General features: G+C 29.3%; 5 protein-coding genes across 11 annotated transcripts in view; 3 read left to right on the forward strand and 2 right to left on the reverse strand.

Moving 5' to 3' along the window:
- On the forward strand, positions 1 to 4036 carry LOC141452498 (uncharacterized). 3 transcript variants are annotated; one of them, XM_074124703.1, is made up of 4 exons: positions 1 to 947; positions 1058 to 1184; positions 1598 to 1762; positions 3864 to 4036. In XM_074124703.1, the coding sequence occupies exons 1-2, from the start codon at positions 200 to 202 to the stop codon at positions 1075 to 1077; spliced, it is 768 nt and encodes a 255-aa protein (XP_073980804.1). In that variant the 5' UTR covers positions 1 to 199; the 3' UTR covers positions 1078 to 1184; positions 1598 to 1762; positions 3864 to 4036. The 3 variants fall into 3 exon arrangements, with proteins under 3 accessions (XP_073980804.1, XP_073980802.1, XP_073980805.1); XM_074124701.1 differs by lacking the exon at positions 1598 to 1762; XM_074124704.1 differs by lacking the exons at positions 1598 to 1762; positions 3864 to 4036 and adding an exon at positions 1311 to 1567.
- Positions 4037 to 4968: 932 nt separating this feature from the next.
- On the reverse strand, positions 4969 to 10635 carry Strip (striatin interacting protein). Of its 3 annotated transcripts, XM_074124693.1 has the most exons (3): positions 9215 to 9581; positions 5565 to 8090; positions 4969 to 5497 (listed from the first exon to the last, which is right to left on the reverse strand). In XM_074124693.1, exons 2-3 carry the CDS (start codon positions 8039 to 8041, stop codon positions 5491 to 5493), a joined length of 2484 nt encoding a protein of 827 aa, XP_073980794.1. In that variant the 5' UTR covers positions 8042 to 8090; positions 9215 to 9581; the 3' UTR covers positions 4969 to 5490. The 3 variants fall into 3 exon arrangements, with proteins under 3 accessions (XP_073980794.1, XP_073980793.1, XP_073980792.1); XM_074124692.1 differs by lacking the exon at positions 9215 to 9581 and adding an exon at positions 10465 to 10635 and having other exon boundaries at positions 4969 to 8090; XM_074124691.1 differs by having other exon boundaries at positions 4969 to 8090.
- Positions 10636 to 10788: 153 nt separating this feature from the next.
- LOC141452494 (zinc finger protein 830-like) lies at positions 10789 to 16827 on the forward strand. The gene is made up of 5 exons (XM_074124696.1): positions 10789 to 11213; positions 11323 to 11543; positions 12668 to 12879; positions 15144 to 15313; positions 16407 to 16827. Exons 1-5 carry the CDS (start codon positions 11092 to 11094, stop codon positions 16561 to 16563), a joined length of 882 nt encoding a protein of 293 aa, XP_073980797.1. The 5' UTR covers positions 10789 to 11091; the 3' UTR covers positions 16564 to 16827.
- Positions 16828 to 17635: 808 nt separating this feature from the next.
- On the forward strand, positions 17636 to 19527 carry LOC141452499 (uncharacterized). The gene is made up of 3 exons (XM_074124705.1): positions 17636 to 17935; positions 18405 to 18563; positions 19024 to 19527. The coding sequence occupies exons 1-3, from the start codon at positions 17758 to 17760 to the stop codon at positions 19410 to 19412; spliced, it is 726 nt and encodes a 241-aa protein (XP_073980806.1). The 5' UTR covers positions 17636 to 17757; the 3' UTR covers positions 19413 to 19527.
- A 595-nt stretch (positions 19528 to 20122) lies between these two features.
- The window catches only part of LOC141452495 (uncharacterized), a 155083-nt gene continuing 149965 nt past the window's right edge, over positions 20123 to 25240 (reverse strand). For all 3 annotated transcript variants that reach the window (XM_074124699.1, XM_074124697.1, XM_074124698.1), the window contains one exon: positions 20123 to 25114. In XM_074124699.1, coding sequence (XP_073980800.1) covers positions 25104 to 25114 — 11 coding nt within the window. In that variant the 3' untranslated portion in view covers positions 20123 to 25103. The remainder of the gene's footprint in view (positions 25115 to 25240) is intronic.

Consider the following 25240-nt stretch of genomic DNA (forward strand, 5'->3'; position numbering starts at 1 on the left):
AAAATTGAGTTGTTTTTATCACAGTGTTTTTTCATAACTTATTATATAAGAAAGAAATATATAATTTCAAAATATTTAAAATTGTATGAATTGAAATTTATAGCTGGTAAAAAATGTGATTTCAAAACATCATTAAAAAAAAAGGAAAAAAATTGCTGACTTGAGAGGCCCTTTTCATCCCTTGGCTGAAAGGTGAGGTATGAAAAATATTTCATTTCAATGCTTACCTCCGATATATTTAGTGCCTAAAAAATTCCATTGTGGAGTATTAAATTCTTGTGGACAAGAAGTAAGAATCTCTAAATGTGCGAACTTTACACGGAAATTCAATGAAGACTCTTCAGATACATCAAAAATTAGTGATGGAGAAAAGTTATCCAATTTTGAAAATAGTTCAATCGTTAAATACAATAATAATATGTCTAAAAAGTTTTTAGAAGAAAAAGTTAAAGCCAACGATATAATAATATCTGGCAACAAACCAGCTGTACACATTGTCTGCAAATCTGTTCAATCAGAAAAGATCACACAATATCAATTGATAACTTCAAATAAGCTTGAAAATTATAAGACCAGCGAAAAAAATTTGAAATGGTGCCCAATAGATTTTTATGAGCGGCCAAAAGAAGCATTTAGTCGGAATAACAATATAAATATCACCATAAAAGATGCAAATTTGAAAAAAAACATCAATTGTAAAACATGGTTCAAAAATGATAAAGTTCTTTTATCAACTTTAAATATCGATTATCAAGTTGTTCAGATAAATGATGATTACATAAAAATTGAAAGTGTAATCGATTTGTCAAATAATAAGCCATTTCTACAACTATTAGAATGTTGTGCCCACGAAGCTGAATGGGAAATGATTTTGAAATTAGTGGAATCACAATTGGGCCAAAATATTAGAAATTTAAGTATAGAATTAGAAAGTTTTGACGATAAAAGTAAACTGAAACGTTAAACTAATAATTTGCCTTAAATATATTATTACATCATGAAAATAAAAATGTAAGCCTTATTTTTGTAGTGCTTTAATGAACGTGCCTAATTCTAGGTTTTAGCTGTAACTTATAAGGATAAATTTGTATATGTTGATTATAAAAAAGTTGGTGGATACATTTTAAATTCATTTTTTGGGCCAAGAGCTTAAATTTTCTTGAAACTTAAAATTGAAATTAAAGGTAAGGTCTCACTTTTATTTGTTACTTTAAAGTTTTTACTTTCAAAAATATATAACTTCTACTCATTTTAATGTACATCCAGTCCAATTTTCTCCAGATTTAGAATTTTTGTTACATATTTAATAGGGAATAAGTCCGTACAATACATTGAAATGGTACCTTAATGGAAAGTCCAACCAATCCGTCTGGAAGTGACATTATTCTAATTTCCTCGGGAGAATGTTTTAAATAAAAATTATAGTACTACGCATGAGCAATTAAAACTGGAAAATTGATCCAATAAAGTGACACTTTTGATTGACTGATATTGCCTTAAATAGTGTGTAGACATGTCCCGTTGGTGGCACCCTAATCTAGTTATTAAATTTGTGTTGTGCTCACACACAGACACTTGCAAACAAGTTCGTTTTTAGGTCTCAGAAGATCACAAAGTTTCCTCCTCTTACTGCAGTAAGAGAAAAAGTCAAACAGCAAGAGGTCGTCGTTAGTACCCCAGAATCTTCTCAAGGCTTTGCTGGTCTTGCTGCGGATGGTACCTCTTGTTAAGCTAGAAAGAGAACGCCTTACGAAGAGAAAATGTAAGCGACAACAAACTGGACTCGAATCTGATACATTGCAACAGGAATAAGAAGTATTTGCTTTATAAGATTAGAAAAATACTTCTTTTTCTTTCTAATTACAGAAAAAATCGAGATTTAATATAAAATTGTATTGATTTAACCATTAAACTCAATTTAATCAATAGACTCACCTTGTTTAACATGTAACTACAAAAATAAAAATCGAAAAAACCCTAATCTTTAAAGACAAACATAATTTTTGCTTACTTATAAAAGATAAAATGGTTTAATGTTAATGCGGAAAGATCAATAATATTACGATGTGATTGACGTGACAAATTTGCTCTCACGGCTTTTGATAAATTTAAGAAATTTTTCCGTGGAAGGGTGGTTGATATTAAAAGCGTAACTCTTCAAGATGCTATAATGTGGTTATATATACATATATAGGTTATATAAATAAATACATACATGCGAGGTCTGTAAATTAAGTAATGAGGCTGATTTTTTAAAAATTTTTTATTCAAAAAGAATTACAATTCTATATTGTCACCTTCAAAGTCACAAGGCCTCGTCAGACGAATAAGGAGGCTGAGGAGCTACAGGAATGTTTTTACTGGCCAAAAACTCTGGTTTATTGAAATTGCTGTGTGACAAGGAGCATTATCGTGATGCAACAGCCACTTGTTCTTGATGTTTGGTCTCTCACGAATGACCCTTTTACAAGAACCTCTCGGGTAAAAGTGTTGATTGACCGTTTGACCTTGAGGTAGAAACTCTTTGTGGACGATTCCGTGTGGATATCGAAAAAACAAAGACTGCATGCATTTGATCTTCGACTTCGCCATCCTTGCTTTTTTGGGCCTTGGAGAGATTGAAGTGTGCCACTCCATACTCTGGCGCTTCGTTTCTGGGTCGTACTCAAACACCCAAGACTCGTCACAAGTAATGACACGTTCCAGAAAATGGGGGCCATTTTCTCATTTTGGGGTCAGTCGAAAACATTCAAACGGCTGTAAAATCGACCAGCTGAAGGCTATTCCAGTATCGGAGTTCGAGCACTGCTATGAGGAGTGGAAGAAACGTCTCCAGCGCTGTGTGGCTTCAGTAGGAAGTTATTTTGAAGGTGACAATATAGAATTGTAATTCTTTTTGAATAAAAAAAAAATTAAAAAATCAGTCTAATTACTTAATTTACAGACCTCGTATATATGTATGGGTGAAAATGAGAAATTATTCGTTCATATTAATACAATTCTTTTTATTGTTTATATTGTCAGGAACAATTCATTGTTATTTTGAATAATACTTCGGTTATAATTTTTTGTTTTTTCTATACTACTTACATTTTGGCTCTGTTGTATTACAACGTAAATAGTGATACATATAACATATGAACTTTCAAAACATGGCAAACTAAGTTTATTAAAAAATAATAATTAATAATAAAAGAACAGTTTAATTATACAATTTTTTTTCTACAAAGTATAACTTTTAAAAATGTCTTGATAATATCTTAATGTCTGAGATTAATATTTAAAAAAAATAACTAAAAAAGTTGTAACATTCTTCGATGGTCAAATTACAATCTATGTATATGTTATGAACAATACTGCATAAAGTTTAAATAACTCCAGGGTGATTGTAATAAATAACTAGAAAAATTCTTACAAAACTCAACTATTTAGAACATCAACACTGGTTAACTTATTTCATGGAAATTTAAAAAAACCCAGAATAAGAAAGATTTGGAGTTTATGATGAGGAAGCTAGGAGGGAGAATATGCGAATTTCAATTTCAACTTGGATGCTGGGATGACTTGGGCAAGCAATTCTTCCCTTCTGTACTGGACACCCTACATTCGGCCGACCTAAACACACTTTGTGCTCTTGGATTTCTTTCTAAGAAAGTTGAATTTAACACGAGTAAATATTTAAAAGAATGCCAGTAGACTACATACTCGTTAAAATTGAAGAATGCTCCCTTCTTTTTGAAACAATACTCTCGCTTAATCTAAATAAAATTAGCTAATTCTTTTAAGTTTTAAACTTCAATTTGTTGTTAATGATTATTATCACCGAACGAACTGTTTATTATCTGTCTCTGAATTTTCTTCAGGCCTGTCAATATCTGGTGCCTAGAGTTACTGTTGGAATAGTTTATGCTGGTAACTATACACAAAAACATCAAGAACAAAATGAAATTAAGAGATGAATTAGTAAATCAATATTAAAGTAGCAAAGCTGAACTTTTATTTTGATTAAACTTTTTTTTACTTTCTCCAATGCTTGGAGATAAAAAGGTAAGCAACAAAAACTCTACAACTTAATTTTTTTTAAAAGGTCTCTCCTGATTACGTTCAAGTATTTGTAAACGAATTGTTTTTTTTTTTTTGTCTACATCTTATCCCCATCATAACTCGAAAACAAACTGAAAAATCACAAGACATTCCAAATTTGTTAAAACGGGGCATATTGCACATCAAATTTTTCTTTAAAAAACAATGGCTTCAACAATTCCTTTAAAACTTGATGTTCTTATTTGCATTTTTAATGTACATTTTGGTTTATAACTTTTGATTTTTTAAAAAATAATTTTTGTTGTTCTTTCTTCAAATATAATATTAAATGGAGGATTAAATTTCTTCTTGATGTCGTAAATAATCTATAGGTGAGATTTTTGTTTTTATAATAAACTGTGAATGATTTTTTATCATTTTTCTATTTTACCTCCTACGTAGTATTTGTAAAAATTATAAGTTTTACTAAAATTTAAATCATTTTAACACATAATTTGTTTTAAACATTAAATTTTAGAAACATTATATAGTAAAGCGAACATAACACACAAAAGACACTTTTAAAGAAAAGGGCAACCCTTTTATCTCTCATCCAGAAATATATTATTAAGTATAAAAATTTACGGATCAACATGTATATTGTAATGTGTTGACGAAGTTCAAAGGAAATTTTAGAAGCCATTTATTTTACTGGTGAGTATTCAAACGAAATATTATGGTTTGAACTAGTGATGATTTTTTTTTTTTTTTTGTTGAGATACAGAGTTCAGAGTGAGAGATACAGATAATTTTTCTACAAAAAAAATTTTCGTACACTACTGTCTTCGAACTTCGTTATTTCCGTTGTGAAAACTCATTATAGAAAATATGACCACGATTTTAATATTTCTTCTTATGGAGATATAAGAGAAAGTAAAAAATAAATATATGAATTATTATCTTTATTGATATTACACGAATCAAATACAATTACGGTTCCTTAAAACATAAGTCAGGTAATTCATTTTAAACAGCAAGATCATACTATATAAATATCTTTGTACAGGTATTAAAAAAATGTTTTTTAGTAAACATTGTTTACGACAACCAACTGTGTAATGAACATAAACAATTATACAATTTTAATAGTAGATACATAAAGTTAGAAAACAAAAAAGTCGTAATAAAAAATAATAATAATATTTATGAAGTATTATTCTCTTATTTATTTACAAGATTTTAATTTTATTCGAGTTTACTTTTTGTGCTTAGCACTCAGGTTTAAAATATTCTTATTTATTTATTTGCATTTTATTTTTTAAAGTGATTATTCCAATATTACAAAAAAAAATCAAATAAATGTTGATTTTTCTAAAAAATATATCTTAGTAGATATTTGACTAGCTTTTCTTGTATAACAAAACAAAATGGTCTCCTTCCTTCTTGTGTCCAACAATATTTTATTATTTATAATCTGAGAAAAAAGTATAAATAAATAAATATATATAATATATAAAAAAAAGAAGATAACTTATAAATACCCTTGATCCAATAGTTCTTCCCATCTGATAGTATTTTGAAAGACTTCCTGCTGTAACCATAAATCATAATGTTGTTTAAATTCATCAGTTAGTTCTACATTTTGTCCGAGCACTGATGTTATACAAGTATCGACAGGTTCATAATCTGGATCTGTATTGTTTGTATATCTTCTATTGTTGAATCTATCTACAGAGGAACGAAGTGCACATTCTTCGGCTTGATAATCCCACGGCCTGGCGTCCAAATCGTTACCATAAGCCCAATCATCGTTCAATCGATGTCTAACTTTTTGATAGATTGCGCTCATTGTTTTCATATTTGATTTCCTCCATTGTCGGCCAAGATATTTAGTTTGCATTTTCAACAATTTCAATACGTACAACTGCATCATCGCGTGACGTACTTTTAAAGTTCTTTTCAATATTGGTGCAGATTTAAATACTACAAGCATCATTATACGTGAATGTTTCCATTTAGTTAATTTGTTCAATATCCTAAGTAGATTAATACAAGCAAATAGATTTCTCCATGAATATTGTTGATTGTCACCAATTTCTAGGCTTTCTACAGTTAATTCTGGTTGATCGCCGATAACGCAGGCTGGAAAATCTAAAATTGGTATTACATTTTTTGCACCAACATATGCCATTATATTCTGATTAAAAAACTTCAACACTAATGGTATACAGTTGGCGAACACCAAATGTTGTGACATAAATTCAAATTGATATATATGATTCAATTTGAAATGTTTTAAAAGTAATAACAGTATGGCTGATACAGCTTTAACGATTATCTCTTTATGTCGGCTGACGTCTGTGCCAAGTTTCATGGATTGTAAAACGGTCATTGGCATTTCACCAGGCAGTACGTCTGCCATGATGTTAATTGAATCCGATTTTGCTTTAGAGGTTGGTGCAGCAGCTAGCAATATCTTCAGCAGAGCTATCATATACTGGGGTAAATTTGGAAACATAGCCTGATACAGGATTTCCGTAGGAGTAATTTTGATTGCACCTTCAGTTTTGGAAATTGGACTTTTCGCTAGTTCTTCCTCTAATTCTACTTGTATTTCTGATAATGATTTGTACATATGTTGCTTTAATACTCGAACACCTTCGTGTATTGGTTCTGGTAAGCCGAACAGAGATTCCCTATCACCTTCAAGTGGAAAACCTACAAACTTAATTCTTGTATTCTCCAGAAATGTGTCCAAATCTTTTTGTCTAACTTTCGGCAACCAAGGCAGGCCTTTGCTTTTAGTAGGCACCGGGGTAAGCGGACGGGGACTGGAAGGTTGAGGTGTACCACCTGGCTCGCTGATGATTCGTTCTTCAAATTCCCTCATATCGTCATCGTTCTCCTGTTGTTCCATGGTTTCCAACTCTATGCCCAATGGTTCGTCTAAGGAGCTCTGCTTTATCAGACTCCTACGAAACGGTCGATTATTCCGTTTTGTAATGTTCTGTTGATCCAACAGTTCGTTGGCATTGGCCGGAGGTGATGATGCTCTCATGTTGCGAACTACTTCTATTGTATCTTCCTCCAGGCTGTCCAATCCTGCCTGCTGTCTATATTCCCATTTCAATTGTCTCAGAGTATCAATTCCACCAAGGCAGACTAAAATAGTTTTCCAAAGTAAAAGTAAAACCTTTTTCATAGGAAAATGTGGCGCTGAACCGCTACAAAATCTAGTCACCATACCAAATAATTTTATAATTAAAATTTCATCACATACCGGATGTAATATGTCAAATCTAAAAGTTTCTAAATATCTCCTATTTTCTTCGGTATCCTCATCAGACAATGATCTCATCACTTCAACAAAAACATATAGCACACTTAAAATTATTCTTAAATCTACAGAATCAGCCAGATTTACAGCAAATTTTCTCATAGCTGTTGAAGCGGTGGCTGCATTATCGATTTCAATGTTCAACAATTCTACAAAAGCGTGGAAAACTCCTTCATTGTATAAAAGAAGTACATTATCCCTTGTACACATCATCTGCTCTTTGTCCGACTGTACTTCCGCCCAGCATCCTTGAACTATATAAAGAAAACATCTAGCAGCTTGCATGCGTAAATTACGATCGGATACTTCCATTTGGTCCAATAATTTAGCTATAATCGATTTTTTCTTCTCTATAGTTTGTTTTTGCCAATTTGGATTTAAATTATATAAATACATTTGGTCTTCAAATGCTATAACATTTAATTGAAATTCTGGGTGTTCTGTATAACTGTAGAGTTCAGCGATTTCATTAATGTGACAATCAGCATCATCGTATACAAAATCTAAATCTGGACAATCTGGACCGCTATCAGAATCTTGTCGCTGTCTTCGAAATATATCTCTTAATTTTGGTAAACTCCTTTTTCCATTGCCATTAGCGTCCATGTTAATATTCCTCACGTCCATTTCCATATCTTCTGGCGGTATGGAAGAAGAATTCGTAACTTCTTTATAAACCATCCCGTTTGTAGTCTATCTTCATATTACAAATATAAGAAACTGGGAATGCCTGCAACATTAAGGAAACAATGCAACAAGTAAGAACATTATTATATATTGTTTGTTTAAAAGGAAATTATATCATTAATTTATGGAAAACAACTGGTAAATAAGTCTTCAAGTTAGATTATTGTTAGCATATGAATTTTTTGTATTTATGTTGGATTAGATTAGACACTGCAAATAGATCTATTCTCCAAATCAAGATTACACCAGTATTCCATTCAACCGAAAATATACGGAATAGGAATAGTACTGGTTGTTAAAAATACAACTTAAAAGTTGAAAAAATCTACAGCAACAAATTACAGTAAAGAGTCCTTTACTTTGTTATTCAAGAACTATGTACGATGTAGTAAATGATTAAAGATCATACAATTGATTGCATTGGTATTGAGTAATTGGGAATCTGAGTGAAGATAGTATTGACCATATGGAATTAAGAAAAACCGTAATGTAACCTAAGTATAAACAAAAACAATTTCATTCATTAATTTTGCCTCTCGGATTTAGTACAGATATTTAATTCTTAGTTAAGAGCATTATACAAAAGATTAACTAATTGTACACTGATACAAATATTCTTAAAAACCAATACATTTTGTCCCATAATTATATATACATAAAAAAAAGAGGCATTTATCAAGTATTGTTCATCATTTTTGGTGACTGATACATTAATTCATTCGGTCATGACTGAAATTGGCATTATTCTTTTCTTCCGACATTTATCGAAGCAAGTTAGTTTACAATTATAAGACGATAAATCCAGCTAAAGCACAGATTAAGAGATTAAGACAGATTAAGAAAACAGTTTTTCTTATTTTCTTTGAATTGTAAGAAAAAGTTCTCGTTTACAAACGGATTGTTTATATCTTTCGTGTTTAGCAGATTTACTGAATATTGTGCTAAATTTTAACAGTTAATTAACCATGAATATAAAAAAAAAAGTCATATTTAATTGAATAAATGCTTTGCAAACAAGTAAATTAACACTTAAAACTTAACAAACACTTAAAATATAAAACTACTTTTTAGTTTTGTTATTCTTGTTAGTATTGATGAATGATTTATAAATAAACAAATTAACAGAAAGGAAACTGATTTCAAATTTATTAGGATTTTGTAGCTTACCTTATTTTTAAAAGCCAAAAAAACAAAACAAATAACTGCCTCACAAAATTAAATGAATTTGAATCTTCCAATGATTTCTTTAAAAAGAAGGTTATCTTTATCACATATACATATATATGTATATATATATTAGTAAAAACAAAGTAAACAACAAGAGAAAAGTCACAAACTATTAGTTAATGTTATTCTTTACTTTCAGAAAAGAAAATTATTGAAACACGCACAATTATATGAAACACTTTACTAGAAGCATAATAACTTGTACTGTTTAACTGTCCTGGCAATAATCATAATTATAACCATTTTGTCATTATTGTATGAAAAGATGTGTTGGTCCATGAACTTAGGTGGGGGTAAGGTGAAATCAAATAAGTTTTTAAAGCAGAGGTTACTTTTTGCTTTATTTTCAGAAACTTAATCAAAATCAAATGCATTATTAAAATTTCGTTCTTCTTAAAAAAAAAAAAAAGCTATAATTTTATGAAGAGCTCAAAATTTTACATCAAACACACTGGTTTTACATTATTAAATTTTATTAAAACTTTGTTTTGATTGTTGAATTTAATATTATACATGTGTACGTTATTAAAATGAGAATTTTGAATCACGCCCAATTACGTATATCGTCAATATTTCCTGTGAAAACGTTTCAAAGTGATATTGCTTACAGTCCAATTCAAATAATACTCTTCGGCCTCACCTTACACAAAAATCAAAAAGCTTTCCTATGTAATAGAAGTACCATACTTCTTACTTTGCATTTTGGTTAGTTATTTTATATTCATAAATAGTATTAAGAACTTGCTGCATATGCAAGAGGTCCTTCAGATGAGGCTTAAGATCCGTGTTTTTACAGTTTCCCGGTGAATGTTTTTATTTGTCAATATAAAAACATGCTTGTTGGGTATACCGAATGTACATTTTTAATTAAAATCACAAAAAAAAAGTTTCAATATAAAGGCACGGCTTTCTTCAGTTTCATATCTCGTTCACATATTTAATATTTCCCGAATGAAACTGTAAATTTTATTGACACAATTTCTGACAGAGTTATTTGAAAAAAAAACAAACAAAAACTCCTTTCTGAATTCAGAGAACATTAAAGCTTTCATTTCAGCTAAATACTCAACTAGAAGAAGTACATTCTAGAGATACCTAGAAATAATATATAAAATAACACGTTCTCCTAAGAGCGGTAAAAAAAGGAAGATAAAAAGTTCCTGACATTTTTTGATGTTCTCAGTACTTACTTCAATGCAGAATTTTCTGTAATTCTCGTGTGAGTGACATGCTTATTATTTAACTTGAAAGATGTAGACCAAAACTAGCTTACAGTCATTAAAGATAATGCTTTACATATTGTAAATTAATAATACTCTACTCTTCAAATTTTTTGCCTTTCATATAACTAAGGTAACAACAAAATTAATTATATAATAATTAGTTACAGCACATATGTATGTTTTACGTCTTATTCAATAAATATATTTCGAATGATGAATTCTATAAGTCAGCCGTTATATAATAAGTGCAATACACCGTAGTTTTCGTATAAAAACATTTGAATTGGTCTTTCAACTACTTTGTTCGCTAATGAATAATAGAAGGAGGAAACCTAGTATTACAATTTTTCTTCCAGCACAATTTACGTTGTAAAGTTTAATTTATCAATTAAAGAAAAAATATAAATTACTATAATAAATTTTCCCAATTTTATTTATCTTTTGTAACCTGCAAATTTTTAGCCTTCTTGAAATGTAACCATCATTATAACTTTTCTCTTGAAAGATTACCCTGTTTGTAGCAGTGCAGAAGGTTAGTGTTCTTCTGTTGTTCAATGCAGACGCACTGGATGTTCGATTAACGTGATTTACAGAATGAGTTCTTCAGTAAAATCAGGTGCTAAGAAAATATCACAACATGACTTACGAAAGTTTATGTCCGCACAGAAAAGAAAGATAACGGAAAATATTAAGAAAATTGAATCACCATTAGCAAAATATCCTTTAAATATTTAATTATAATTAATGAATTTAGATATATATTTATTTTGTTTGCCTAATGAATTTTTATTGTTTTCCTTAATATTTTTGTTTTTTATCGTTTACGTATTTGGAAAATGGTTCATTAACTTGTATAGTATGTAACTCAGTTGTGAAATCTGAAGCTGTCTGGAATGTTCACATTAATTCAAAACAACATAAAGAAAATATAGCGAAAAGAAAGCAGCCACCTTTATTAAATAAGAAACCAGAACCACCTGCACATATTACTTTTAAAAGGCCGAATGATGTTAGTCAACAGGAGAAACCTGCCAAAAAAATTAAAGGTAATCTCACTATTTAATCTTAAGATTGTGTCGCTAAACTGCATAAATTCTTACAATAATTAAACTTATTAATTTACTGTTCAAATTTTTAATTATAATTACGGTTATGCATCAGTGCTCAAGATTTCCAAATTATTAATAAGTTCCAAAAAGAACCCAGTCACCATTTACGCGCAAGATATCATTATCTTTATACAATCTAGGCTAAATTGAAATAAATAGTTTCGGCCAGTAATCTAAGTAACTTTATTATTGACATTCCTCTCTGACTAGAAACATTACGCTGTCTACTATTACAAAAGTTTGTTACTTTTCTTCAATTACTTAATTGAATTTAGTGCATTATTATTTTTAGTAGATATGTTACCATCACAGCCCGCTTTAATTATAATTTAATAATAGCCACTGTTATGTATTCTCGGTTTTCATGCATTTCATGAATTTATTCATTAATCCATTCATTCTCAGTTTTAGTTTTTAAAGAAAACGGCGTACTTCTCCGTTACGATAAAATTTAACAACAAAAAACAATAATCTTGAGGTTTTCAGTGTTAAGATATTAACATACGCCTTGATGCGGAAACGCTGTTCTGAGAATGCCAGTGGTCGCATTGGAAATATTGCGATCAAAAAAAGTGCATTTTTGCTATGAAATTACAATTTCATCTCGTTTTGGAATTTCATCCATCGTCAGAGGTTGAGATTAAGCATAGAGAATTTGACCTCAGCTACGTTTCTGTCACATTCTTTTAACTGACTGAAAGCCAGTAAGTATAGTTGGTGCTCTCTAAACCTGATGATGAATCAACCAATAAAGATGGATAAAAATCCGAAACACATCATAAATATGTGAAAAATAATGCAAATAATACTATCTAGATTTCATTTTATTAATATATATATATATATATATATGTTATATTCAAAATTTAAGAAGCGACGATCTTACAAACAGTTTCTTGGGCGATGATTATTGTCTATGCAATGTAACTTAAAATAGGTTTTTGTAAATTGTGTTCTAGTAAAGATACATAACCATACATGCAACCTATTGAAACCTATTTGATGATCGTTTGTTATAAATAAGAATTATCAATAAAAAATATTTTGAATTACTTCTACAGGTATTCTCAAAAATGCACCAACATGTGTACCAAATGGTTTTTTTGATACAAAAGAAGAAGAAGATGAAGTGGTTAAAGTAAACATGGAAGTTGATAGTGACGAGTTAAAAGGAAATGGTGAACAGACAGAAGAGGACAATCCTCAGGAGTCTGTTGGTACTTCAAGCGAACTTCCTGAAGGATTTTTTGACAATCCAGTTTTAGACGCTAAGGTACTTGTGTGTCGTTGTATTATTAAACTATCTTGTTTAGTTTTGTTGATTTATTTAGAAAGTGACAAATTCATAAAACTGCGGAAAAATAGTCACTTTTTATTTCCTCGTACTAAATGTAAACTACAATAGGCTACAATAGGATGAATCTAGAACTGCTACCTTCCCTGCTAACTACTTATTTGCCGCCCACCCTGCAATGTATATTTTATCAGCAAAGAATAGTGAAGCTGCATTTTATGAAGATTTTAGTAAGAGAAGTAAGTCATGAGTATTGAAACCAGTTAGAAACATATTTACTATTTCAATTATATAAACTTTCACTTTCCTTAGATCTTTTTTTTTAAATATCTTTCAGGTATCCATTAATATACTTTATCCAAAAATTCGATGGCATTTATCAAGGGAAGCTTATAATAATGTAAAAATTGAGTTTAAAAAAGTTAACATTCAAATTAACATTTCTGTCTTAAAAACAATTGGTGTATCGATCTTAATTGGGGGGAAGATACATCGAAATATGACAAAAATCGAATTTTGGTACAAACGACTTTGTTGACATCGAATTTCTCTTCTTTTTTTTTAAAAATAAAAAGGTTATACGAAGGTAGGTTGCAATCATATTATTTGTTATTCGTTGCTAGTTTGGTACGTATTATAGGATATTGTGATTATTTTAAATATTTGTATTTATTTATTAAGCTGCCCTCAGGGTTTTTTTTTTTTTTGGAGATTTTATTTCTTCACTAATTTATTCGTTCATTTCTTCTTCCTAAAATATTAACTATCAGGAACATCCTCTACCTTAGGACTTTGGGAGAGCTGCACATGATAACATAAATTACCATCGCAAATACAATTTAAACTTACTTGTTTATTATCGTACAACAGCGTAATGGTGACGAACTTAAGAGGCTGCCTTGACTTCAATGGCTTATTGGCATGGTTCAAATCAGAGGAATTTCCATCCATTTTAAAATACCCGTGAAAATTTAAAGAGTTTTTACACTTTTTTGGTGAACTGCCCCCGTTTGATGAACTACGCAGGTACTTAACTGATTCTGTTGCCTTTTCTTTTAAATAAATTAAAACTTCTGGTCTCTATAAAAGATTTATCTTCAATTAAGTGTACTTACGTTTTATATGTTATGCGTTCTGTACGTTTTAACTCTTTTAAGAAAAGAACTTATACCAAGTCAGTGTATTTGCATATTCATATACATGCATATATTCAGCTATTTATCTATTTCATTTTATAAATATTAATCATTATTTTACGCTTTTCACCATAAATTATGTTAATTTTGTTTTTTCTATTAATTAATACTACGTAGTATTATTATTTTTTAATATAACCTTGTATTATGTTTTAAAGACAATTCTGTATAGTGACTTCTTTTGGATATAAATCCTATACAAGATTCATAAATCCGGTTTTCAAATGTAATTTACTTTGAGTAAGACTGATTTTTCTAAATCTTATTAAATTTAAGTTCATAAATAGGGTTTAAAAATCACTTGTATTTGAAGTGCCGTTTTTTTAAAGCAATTTTTTCTCGCAAATCGAATCGAGAAAATTTCGAAACAAAAGTTGCAATAAGTGAAAAATATGTTTAAAGAACATATTTACTACTTCTATGAAAATAAAATATCTTTCTTTCTTCATTAGAGAAGCTTGTTAAGGAAGTTTCTGTTATAACCAATACCACTGCTACCAGATACATCTTAAGCCTTTAAATTTCAGGGTTTGTTCCTGTGAAATATATGTGCGTGTGAAATGTTGAGCTAGATTTTTACGTGTTGTTAGATCGGACGGGATTCACGCAGTGACATCCTGAGATGCCTTCTCATTGTTTTATGCCTCATTTCGTTTCAATTCAAATAAACGGTCATCAAAGCTTCTTAGAAGTAAAAGTGTTGTCTATAGTTCGTACTCAATACTTCAATTTGAGAGAAGCTAGTAGGATGGAGTTTCTTTCAATATGATCTCTCTGATCTCAAATTGTCCAAGATCGCATACCTCAATGAGATGGTCAGTAAGATGGTTTCTCTTCTCCACCACATCCTCTTCACTAAAATCTCACTAGACCTTCTGTTAATTAATCCTACTCTGCGAAGATGTGTCTTCAACTTACCCTATAAGCAGGCCAGTATACGAATCTAGGTCCTAAAACTGGTTTAAAAAGGGTTTGTACGCTTTTTCATGGGGAAAAAAAGAATCCTATATTTAGCAAGTTTTCTTATTAATTTTTTTGTATATTCAGGCCCGAAATGTTGAATATAAAGATCCAGTACAAGAAGAATGGGAGAGGTTTCAAAGAGAGATCAAAGAGGAAACGCATCTATCCGCTAGAATTATACATGACGATACGGAAGATGCTACCACACAAAGGCAAATCGATGAAATAGACGAACAACTTCGTAAATTGTCCAGGTAAGGACACTATATTTTTTTTTTTTTTTTTGGCGCATCAACAGCTGAGTCATTAGCGCCCGGAGCTTTTTCCAGTGCACTGCCGGCCTCCGGACAGTGTTCTCTCGTTACAGACAACACTGTCCATCACCGGACAGTGAGCTGTAAGAAGCTCCTAGGAAGAGAAAATCTAAGGGTCAGCTGCTGGATTCGAACCCGGGACCTCCGCGTGGGAGTCCAGTATGCTAACCTCATAGCTAATCCCTTCCCTACTATATATTTTGAGGTATTGTTTCTGTTCTTATGGAAACGTAAAAAGATATTTTGCAGAAACAACAAAATAATTGTTATTAGGGGGGAATAGCTAAACTTAATGTTTAAAATAAACGTAAGTTTGCCAAATTTTACAAGAGCTATTTCTCCTTCTATTCATAGAAACAATAATTTTATAACAATTCCACCAGTTAATTAACTACAATTGATGGAGAAGTAAGATTAGAAAACATTATTGTAGCAGTATCTGGGCAAATTGTTTGCCAATTTCAAAATACTGTTCTTTTAGCATGTTCTTTAATTTTCTCAGAAAGTCCTTCGAGTAAAAATAAAAATTTAAGAGCATCGTGGTCTTTACAGAGTGCGTGCTAGGACTGAATATGTTAATTTCGGAGAAATCATAAACTTGGTATTCAACCGTTTCTATGACGAAGTTTTAGCCAATATATATATTAATACATGTAAATTGAGCATTATATTTCAAAACCAATCACAAAAAGAGCAGAACTCTTAAATAAATACTAGTTTTCGTTAACTTTATTTTTACTATTTTTATAAAACTGTTTCATTATCAGCAGTAGTGCAAACTGAAACATCTTGATTTTCTGTACTGCAACCAAATAGATCTAATTTGGAGCCTCCTCTTACTAGTGTCAAGTGAGGCTACTCTCCCTACAGCATCTCACAGATGGTTGGTAAAACAACAATCCTTAAATATCCTTTCGTTCCAACTTGACTATACGACCTCCTTGAAGCATCTTGTAACCACATAGTGCCACTTCGTCTCTAATCTGGCAATATATGTCTAGGCTTTCCACTTAAATCATCTTGTTTATTTTAGGGTTGTCGAATTGGACCAACAAAAAGCTAAGGTGAAAGCCGAATTACTCAATAAACCAAAAGAAATTAAAGAAGAAGAGGCCTCTAGTGGCGATGAGGATAATGATGACGATTTTGAAATAGAATTCGATTGGAGAGCAAAGCGATACTTATGTTAACAACTCAACATCATATGTATGACATTAATACATAATATGTAGCCAACATATAAAATTATTGTGGTTTGAATACGCAATAAAAGAAGTTAAAAAAAAAATTGTAAACAAATGTGTCACATCTCTGAGATGATACTTAAAGAAAAAAAAAAAATTATCTATACTTGTGCTTATTTGTATATTATGTGTATTTAATTGTATTTATACATTGAGCTGTATATTTTGTAAAGTTATATAAAAATATAATACTTGAAAAACTAGAACAAATGTAAATTATTTTGTATAATCTTCCCTTGATACATTTTCATTTTTTTTTTTAAATTTTCTTGGCAAAATTTGCACCAATATTGTACTATAGAAATGTGTAAATCAATAAAATGGAAAAAGGGAAAGAAAAAAACTAAAAAAAATGAAGAAATTTGATGAGAAAAAAAAGATGGTTGCGAAAAATCCGTTAGATGGCACCACTTAAACGTGGTTAAAAGTAGTTTAAATATTTTCCACCAGATAGCACTGCCAAAACCTCTTCATATCCAACTGTCAGAACAATTAAGCCATTCTGCTTTCAATTTTCTAGAACAAACAAAAATTTAATTAGGTTCAAAAATGTTGGCTGATAATAGTTTTATTAGATTCAAAATGCTGCAGCCTTTGAATATAATAAATTTAACGTTGAATACTTTAATCTAATTTAAACCAATTTACTTGCTAGATAAATACTTAAATAATAGATCAAACTACCTGAACACAGGCAGAGTTGTAGATATAATTCCTTGAATTTTTTTTTTTTTAGCCCAGAATAGAACGGATAAGAATCATCTAATAATTACCGTCGTGCTGCTGTTTGTAAACAAACAGAAATAGAGGTTATCATTTCAGATAAAAACTAAGCGTTACTATACGCATGCTGGCAAAGAGTTGGAAATGCCCATGAATGAAATCATGTGAGAATAGAAAAGAAGTACTACATTATTTAAAAATAAATATATAAAAATTTTACATTTAAGTCTACAAATAATTCAAACAGTTAATAACAAAAATTAGAACTTTACAATAAATAACTGTTACTAAGACAACGCATGTGATGATTTAGATTAATTTCTATAGTACAAAGAACAACACTAATTTTACTTAAAAAGTAATATTCAAAATTTTTTGTATGTATATGGCTTCCTCATTGAAAACCGCAAATAAATTATGGCATCCGGTGAATCAAAAAATCTGACAGACAAACATCTATATCTGTTCGAAGTGTTAGTAAAAAATATCGATATTAAAGAGGATTTACTAATTGGCTCTGAAAAAGAGATGATTAAGAATCCCATTAGAGTGAGAATTATTTACCCAGACTTTTACGATGTAGAAATTGATGAAGGTAAGTAAGTTTTGGAAAATTGTATGCAAATGTAGAAAGAAAACTGTTGTACAAATTGTACTGCGACCGCGAAGATTTTTTTTCTTGTTAGCTCCCCTAAAATTAAACACCTGGCCTTTTAACAGCAACGATTTTCAAGTGCGATTTTCTTGTATAATCACTCTTATTAACCAGCGTATACACTGGTTTAAATTTTTACAAGTTTTTTTTTTTCCGTTGCGAAATTTTTAATCAAAACCTCTAGCAAGCGAAGAAACTTACAAAAACGGACACCATAAAGCGCTAGCTGTGGATGGTCCCGTACTGAAGTTTTTTTCACTTGGTGTGCTGATTGTAGATCGAATCAACTTTTAGTCGAAATATTTTCCATGGCAATTTCATTTTAGGCCATTTCTTAACCGAAAGTAAATGTGACGAATATATTGTATTTAAAACAATTGAATAAAACATTACTTTTTTAAATTAACAGTGAAAGACTGTAAGAGCATTCATTTACCAGAGCCTGAACAGGTAAAATGTCATTCCAAGATGTCCAGAGGAAGTAGTGGTAAAGATAGAGTAAAGAAGACCAAGTTGCCGGAAGAAGCGATGTATGTAAGGAAGACATCCTTGCACAGTCAAAAAGCAGGTAAACTTAAAGCAGCCTTTTTTGAGACTTTTACATAATCTTACTTTTTAAAAGCTTGATTTCCACAATAAATAACTGATCCAAGAAGATACGCAGTGCATTTGCAGCTATTATTCATTGTAGTCTTCTAGAGCCCATCTAAACGGGGCAAGAGTAAGTTCTGTAATGTCCGTTCGTTATTTAGAGAGTAGAGGTCCTGATAGATCTGTCTTAATTTCAGAGTTATTGTCTCTACGCCTAGATTAATCTCACGTAGAGTGGGAAGAGCAACTGAAAAGTTACGACTATTAAGTTGTTTATTTAGGATAACATTATCGTAATTGGCCATTACAGCTACAGGCATAAAGCGTAGGTGGCGTTATTTTCAGTTTTGAAAAAAACTCTCGAAATTGTATTATTTTAAGAATAAAAATATACTATATTTTAAACTTCTTACTTTTTGCTTCCGTTTTTTCCCTAGGTTTTTCCTGTTTATTTCCAATGCAACCAGTAGAAATGTTGGCAAAACTGAACGCATCATCGCTCTATTTTCTAGTCTATGGTAATGCGGGCAAAGATGAACCATCGAAAATCATTGGCCAAGCTAAAGTTGATATACGGAAGAATTTTATCGATTCAGTACATTATGCGTCTACAACTAGTGATTTTCCAACAACCGCTAATTTAGCCACTTCTTGTAAAATTGAAAATGTTTTTAAAGATATAACTGGTAAAATTGAAGTTTATATACGGCTGTCATGTTTTGGGAAATTTATTATTAGTATGTTTAACATGTTGAACGGAGATCGTAACCCTAAGGATAAGAAAAAAGTGGAACAGAATAAAACACCGAGTGAATGTCAAATTTGATACTTATACAATGTACGTGTGGACCTTTAATTGTAACAGTTTTGATTTGTTACTTCTAGAAGCAATAAAAATGTAACATTAAACAAAAATAAAAATAACAAGATTCTTTTCTTAATTACCTTTCATTAGACAGTTATTAGAATTCCAGTTGTTCTCAATGAATCCAGTATACGAAGAGCAACAGATCAACTAAAAACACTCCAAGATCACTTTAAACAAAAACAGATTATGCACTGTTCCACCATAACCGCACTTGTTTCATGTTAAACGAAAAGAGATGAAAGAGAATATATAATGTTCTTTAGCATTTCATAATTCCATTTCTTTTGTTTTTATCATTATTATTATTTTTTCCCACAATTCTTAAGTTGTTAGTGTAACCTAACCTACCTAATAGTAACCTAATCTACAACCTAACTTAGGTGTAAGGTTATGACGGGAAAGTTAGGGCAAAGTATTTTACTTTCTGTTGTTCATGGTTTCTTAATATTGTTCCATTTATTTTTCTAAATGTTGTGAATTTTTCCCAATGAAAAGCTATAATCTAGCCTTTGCAGTATTACCAAGTGAGTATTTTTTTTTGTAGCACTTTTATATGTATGTATGTATAAGATTTTCGTGTTTATGGCGGTCTTTATTTTCTAATCTTTGGAAAATAAATTTATATATATTTTTTTCCCAGATTTTATTTTTATTAAGAAGTCAATAAATATTACAGAATAAAGTATTTATTTGTTTTTTTTTGTTTTATAATTATATTTCTTGAATTCTGCTAGCAAATCTAAATAAGTTCATATTATTATACTTATGAAGGTAAGGATATTTATTTATATATTTTGTATTTATTTTTATAAATATTTATATATAATTTTTTGTTTTTTTATATAGATTATACATATTTTTTTTATTACTATTTAACTTACAATATAGTTCATATAGAAAAAAAAAAGAAAAACACTTTTTGAGAGTGAAATATACAAGTGAGTTTACCCAGCACAAAATATCAGCGTTGTTTAAACCAGCACGAAAATATCAGCGTTCGAAAGATTTATTAATAAACATCTAAAAAATAAATATAAACACAATCAATAGAGTAATTGCTAGAAATACACACTAAATTTTTTTTAATATCTTATAATTTGATTTGTCTTTTAATAAAAATAGTAAAAGTGTTTAGAAATATTTTTAAAAATATTTAATTATTATAGAAGTTAAGAAGTGCTTCTATATATATATATTTAAAAAAAAAGAGTTTTTGTCGAAGTATTTTTTTAGGTTAAGTTCCATGGGTTTTAATCCACCCATTTTGTTTAAAAGAATTTTTTTTTAATTTTTAGAAATGACTTTCTCGTTATTTTTTTGTTCGGTGCAAAAAATGATTTTTCAAAAATTTAGCTGTGCGAGTTTCTAAGAGACAATACATTTTCTTTTATTTTTTGAATCAACGATTTTCTTGTTTTTTTTTTTTGAAACTCGAAAAGGCATTTTTACTTTCTTTTTATTTATTTATTTATTAAATTAATAATTGGCACAAACTATTTATAAAATTTTTGTGATTATATTTATTATTTTCTTGATTATTTATTTTAAAGTTTAATTAAGGCGCGTCAAGACTTTTTGGTGATTAGCGCCCTCCTCTTTAGGAGAGTCTCCAAGTATAATGTGGGCCAGCAGCCTTTTGAGGCACAATTGTTCTCTCTCTCTGACTAAATTCAAGACCAGCACTAGGTCTCCCCATACTTACAATCACCGTGAGGAAAAAAAACAAAACAAACAGTGAGCTAAGAAAAGCTCCTTGAAATAGAAAAATGAAATGAAAGAAGAAGATGAAGAAGTAGGAAAACCTAAAGGTAGCCGCGCAACTGGACGAGAACCAAACTAGTTTTCCATCCATCCAGCTTGATGCCTCTAACGTGCTACCTCATTCAGCTAATTTTTTTCTTTCTGCATTTTCTAAATTACTACTCCAGCTAATAAATACTAGCTACAACTTCATTTCTTATTTTAATAAAACCTTCTTTTAGGTTATCTTTATTATTATTAGTTATTATTATTTTTAAAGCTAAAAACAAGTTTTTTGCACAATTACTTTGTACAATCAAAAAAAAAAATTAACTAAATCAAAAAAATCAATATCTTATTAGTTAATTCATTTTTGTTTTCGTTTTAGAAGAATTCATGTAAGAATTTTAGATTAAATATTATAATTCACGTACACACAGAGATTTTTTTTTATAGAAAAGGAAAATTTTTTTTTTCATCAAAGAGTTTTCTTTTTTTTAAAAAAATCTGTTTTCTTGTTTTGATGAATTTTCAATTAATTTTTTTTACATTTATTCACAGAAATAGCTTTTATTCAATATTGATTGAGCAGCAATAAGAAATACATAGATATATTTTTTTTATACAGTTTTATTTGATTATCACTAATATTTTTTTTTTTATAGATTTTTTATCTTTTTTTTTGTTTTTTTTTTCATTTATTTTTGTTTTTTGTATTTTATTTTTAGTTTAAAGCTACAAAAGATTTTAAAGTTTTTTTTTTTTGAAAATATTAGTATTTTCTAACTTATAGTAATAATTAATTACTATACATACATTTATATAAATTACTTATATTTAATTAATAAAATAATTAATTCAATTTTAATTTGATGTTCATAAATGGTCAAAAAAAAAAAAAAAGTTGGCTACAAAACCTTTTACTCCAACCGAAAGAAACCTTCCCTTTGTTTGGTTCGGTTGGTACCATTGTCTTTTCTTTATTATACATATTTTTAGAAAGCTACAATGATATTAATAAAAAAAGAAAATTATTTATTAATCAAAGATAATCCTGGAACTTTATTATCTTTGATTTTTTTTTTTTAAATTAATTCATTTTCATGATTTATTAATTTTTTTTATTACATCATACAGCTTCTAAAAATATATATACTTGTATTAATGGATCCGCGTTTTTTTTTTTTTTTAATTTTCTCAATCTTTAAAAAAAAATAACCCAATTTTTTTTTTTTTTGTTGTCTTCACATTAAGATTTTGCAAGATTAAAATCAACGACTAACAATCATGTTATTATATCTACAATCTAATTTCAGGATTATATGATCAATTTAATAAATTAAATTAAAATGTGAAGCTAAGCTGTTGAATTAATTTTCATTTCTGCTTTTATTTAATTTATATAATTAATTATGTAATTAAGATTTATATTATTGTATTATAATAATTTATTGTTGCTATTAATTTTTTTTATTTTTTTAAAATATTTTTGTAAGGTGCTTTAACAAATTCTGGGCGATTATAACATATATATTTTATACGTATAATATATATATATATTTAAATTAAGATTACTATTTATTAATTCATTTAAGTGTATGACGTATTAATTTTACTTCATTTTTTTTGGGGTAAATTAAATTAATTCCCCCCCCCCCTGAAATTATATATTTTGACTGGTTATTAATTTTAAATAATCTTGAAGCTCAAAGAATTTTTTTAATTAAAAAATAAAGAAATTTAAAAACAGGCAGTAGGAACCAGCCAGTAGGATAAAACGAAAAAAAAGTTTATATTTTTTATTTAATTTGTACTATTATTATTTTTTTCATATCCCTAAAAAAAAATGTAAATAAAATCTATTAAAATAAAATACGGTATAACTGGGAAGAGTAGACATAAACTGAAATACACGTCACGTTTTCAGTTCTTACTTTGTGAATTTAAAGCGATAAGTGGTAATCAAAATTAATCAACCTGCACAACTTCTGCGCTGCTGATTGTTCATCAATTCTTGAGATTTTGTGCTGGAACAAAAAAAAAAAAGCAATAAAAAGCGCTTTTTGTCGACTCTTGATGTTTATAACTGACCGGTTTCAATTCTTAGAAATTTTGAAATTTCAAAATAAGCCAGAAGATGAGAATTCTGGGCTAGAAATGCGATTTTATTTATTAGAGAAATAAGGTAAGAGTTTTTAAGGACAAGAACACTTTCCAAATAAAGGCGAAAATGAGTATCTTGCAAAAAGATTGCTTTTAAAAAGAGAAAAACACTCAAAAGTCTCAGATACTTGGCAACCTTTTTTTTCCCCATTTCTGCAGATGTTTTTTTTTTTGTACTCCAACTGCAGGCTAGAAAAAGCTAATCCATGGATCTCGTCATCATTGTGAATCGAGAAAATTCTGACCAGTAACAGTGAATATGGAATTTAAAAGAGCTACTTTTAAGAAGAACCTATAAATCGTGGTGATAATGATGATGATGATGATGGCACCAGCTTTTTTGGTCAAGAAGGGTGCTCCCTAGAGTGTGGAGCCCAAGAAAGAGGAAAGAAGGAACAGCATCCTGGGTGGGGAGAAGACAAACAAGAGAAGCAGCAGCAAGCCTGCATGCACCCCTTAGGGATGCTGAGAAAAATGAGAAGGCTGGGGCTTAAGGAATCTCTCGGAGAGCCTTTAAAAAATCCATTCAAACAACAGAAAGTGGAACTGAACTGCTCAATGGCTAGGAGGCTGCACTCATCAGAACTAGATTCTGCGATTTTAATGTGGCATTGCTGGCTAAAAAAGGTTTTTGGACCAACATCGGCGTTTTTATACTCCCATCGTTTAAGAACACTTTTTTCTTTTTTTTTTTGAAAGCCCCAAAGCTCCCCCCAGTTATACCCAATAGATGGCGGCAACATCCATCATTTTAAAGCTCGCAAAGTTTTTTTTTTAGGCTACAAACATTTTTTTTTTATATTGATTCCTTATATTATATCGTTAAGTACATCAAATTGACTTTATTGTTTATTTGTTAAAAAATTCTCTAATATAATATTCTTTGTTCGCTCTATGAAGCTTTTTTTTTTTTTTTTTTAGAAGTTAATAAATTATAATGAAAACTTACAGCATCAAATCCTTAACATTAATTGTGCTTTAATATTTAAAAAGGAGAAAAAAAAATGATTGTGCATTTTCTGAAACACGTCATAAAATTATTTAGCCTATTATAAGATATATAGATATTTTTTTTCACTAATACATCTTTAAATATTCTAAGGAATAGCTTAAAGAAGTAAACAATGCTCCCGCCCCCACTAAATTTAGGAGATATATATATATAGTACGTATTTTATAATCTATTCAAGTGTGATTATATAAAAAATGGAAATTGTGAAACCATATAAATTTAAATCTAAAAAGTTTGAAACATTATGTTCAACTACATAAATTTATTTATAAAATTTTATCTCTTAGAGATTAAGAACTATAATATTAAAAGAAAGTTTCTTTGTTTTGTTTTATTAAGGCGTGGAAAAATCTTTTAAAAAGTGAAACTTAAAATTAATTTAGAATAAATAAAACACATAATATGCACAGCTCGTTTAAAGCTATAAAGTTTAAAGAGGATATATATTTATAAGTAACTATAAATTTTTTTATTATTTATAAATAGTAGATGAGATCTGTGCTATTTAATACAAAAACAAAACAAAAATTGTGCGAATTTCAAAGATCTTTTTATTTATAATTTCATCTTTTTTCTTTCTTAGAAGGCTGGTCCCGAACGCTTCAGTTTTTTCTTAAACTTGTATTTATATTTTTTTTTTAACAAAGAAAACCAAAAAAGAAGATAACTTATAAAAGCAGCTGCGAAGTATAGACGACGGACTTGAGTATTTTTTTCCCAGCTGACAGTCTTCATTAAGCTACAGCTGAAACATTTATACAAAATAGATTAATAAGTGGAAGGTTATATATAAAAAAAAAGGTTGCAATTTGATTCCACAAATTTAAACAAAAAGAAATATAATATTTTTAATTTCTGTAAAGACAGAAGC

This window comes from Rhodnius prolixus, unplaced genomic scaffold, assembly GCF_049639745.1.
Source record: "Rhodnius prolixus isolate KJV_2025 unplaced genomic scaffold, Rpr scaffold_3, whole genome shotgun sequence".
In the NCBI taxonomy this organism is placed as follows: domain Eukaryota; kingdom Metazoa; phylum Arthropoda; class Insecta; order Hemiptera; family Reduviidae; genus Rhodnius; species Rhodnius prolixus.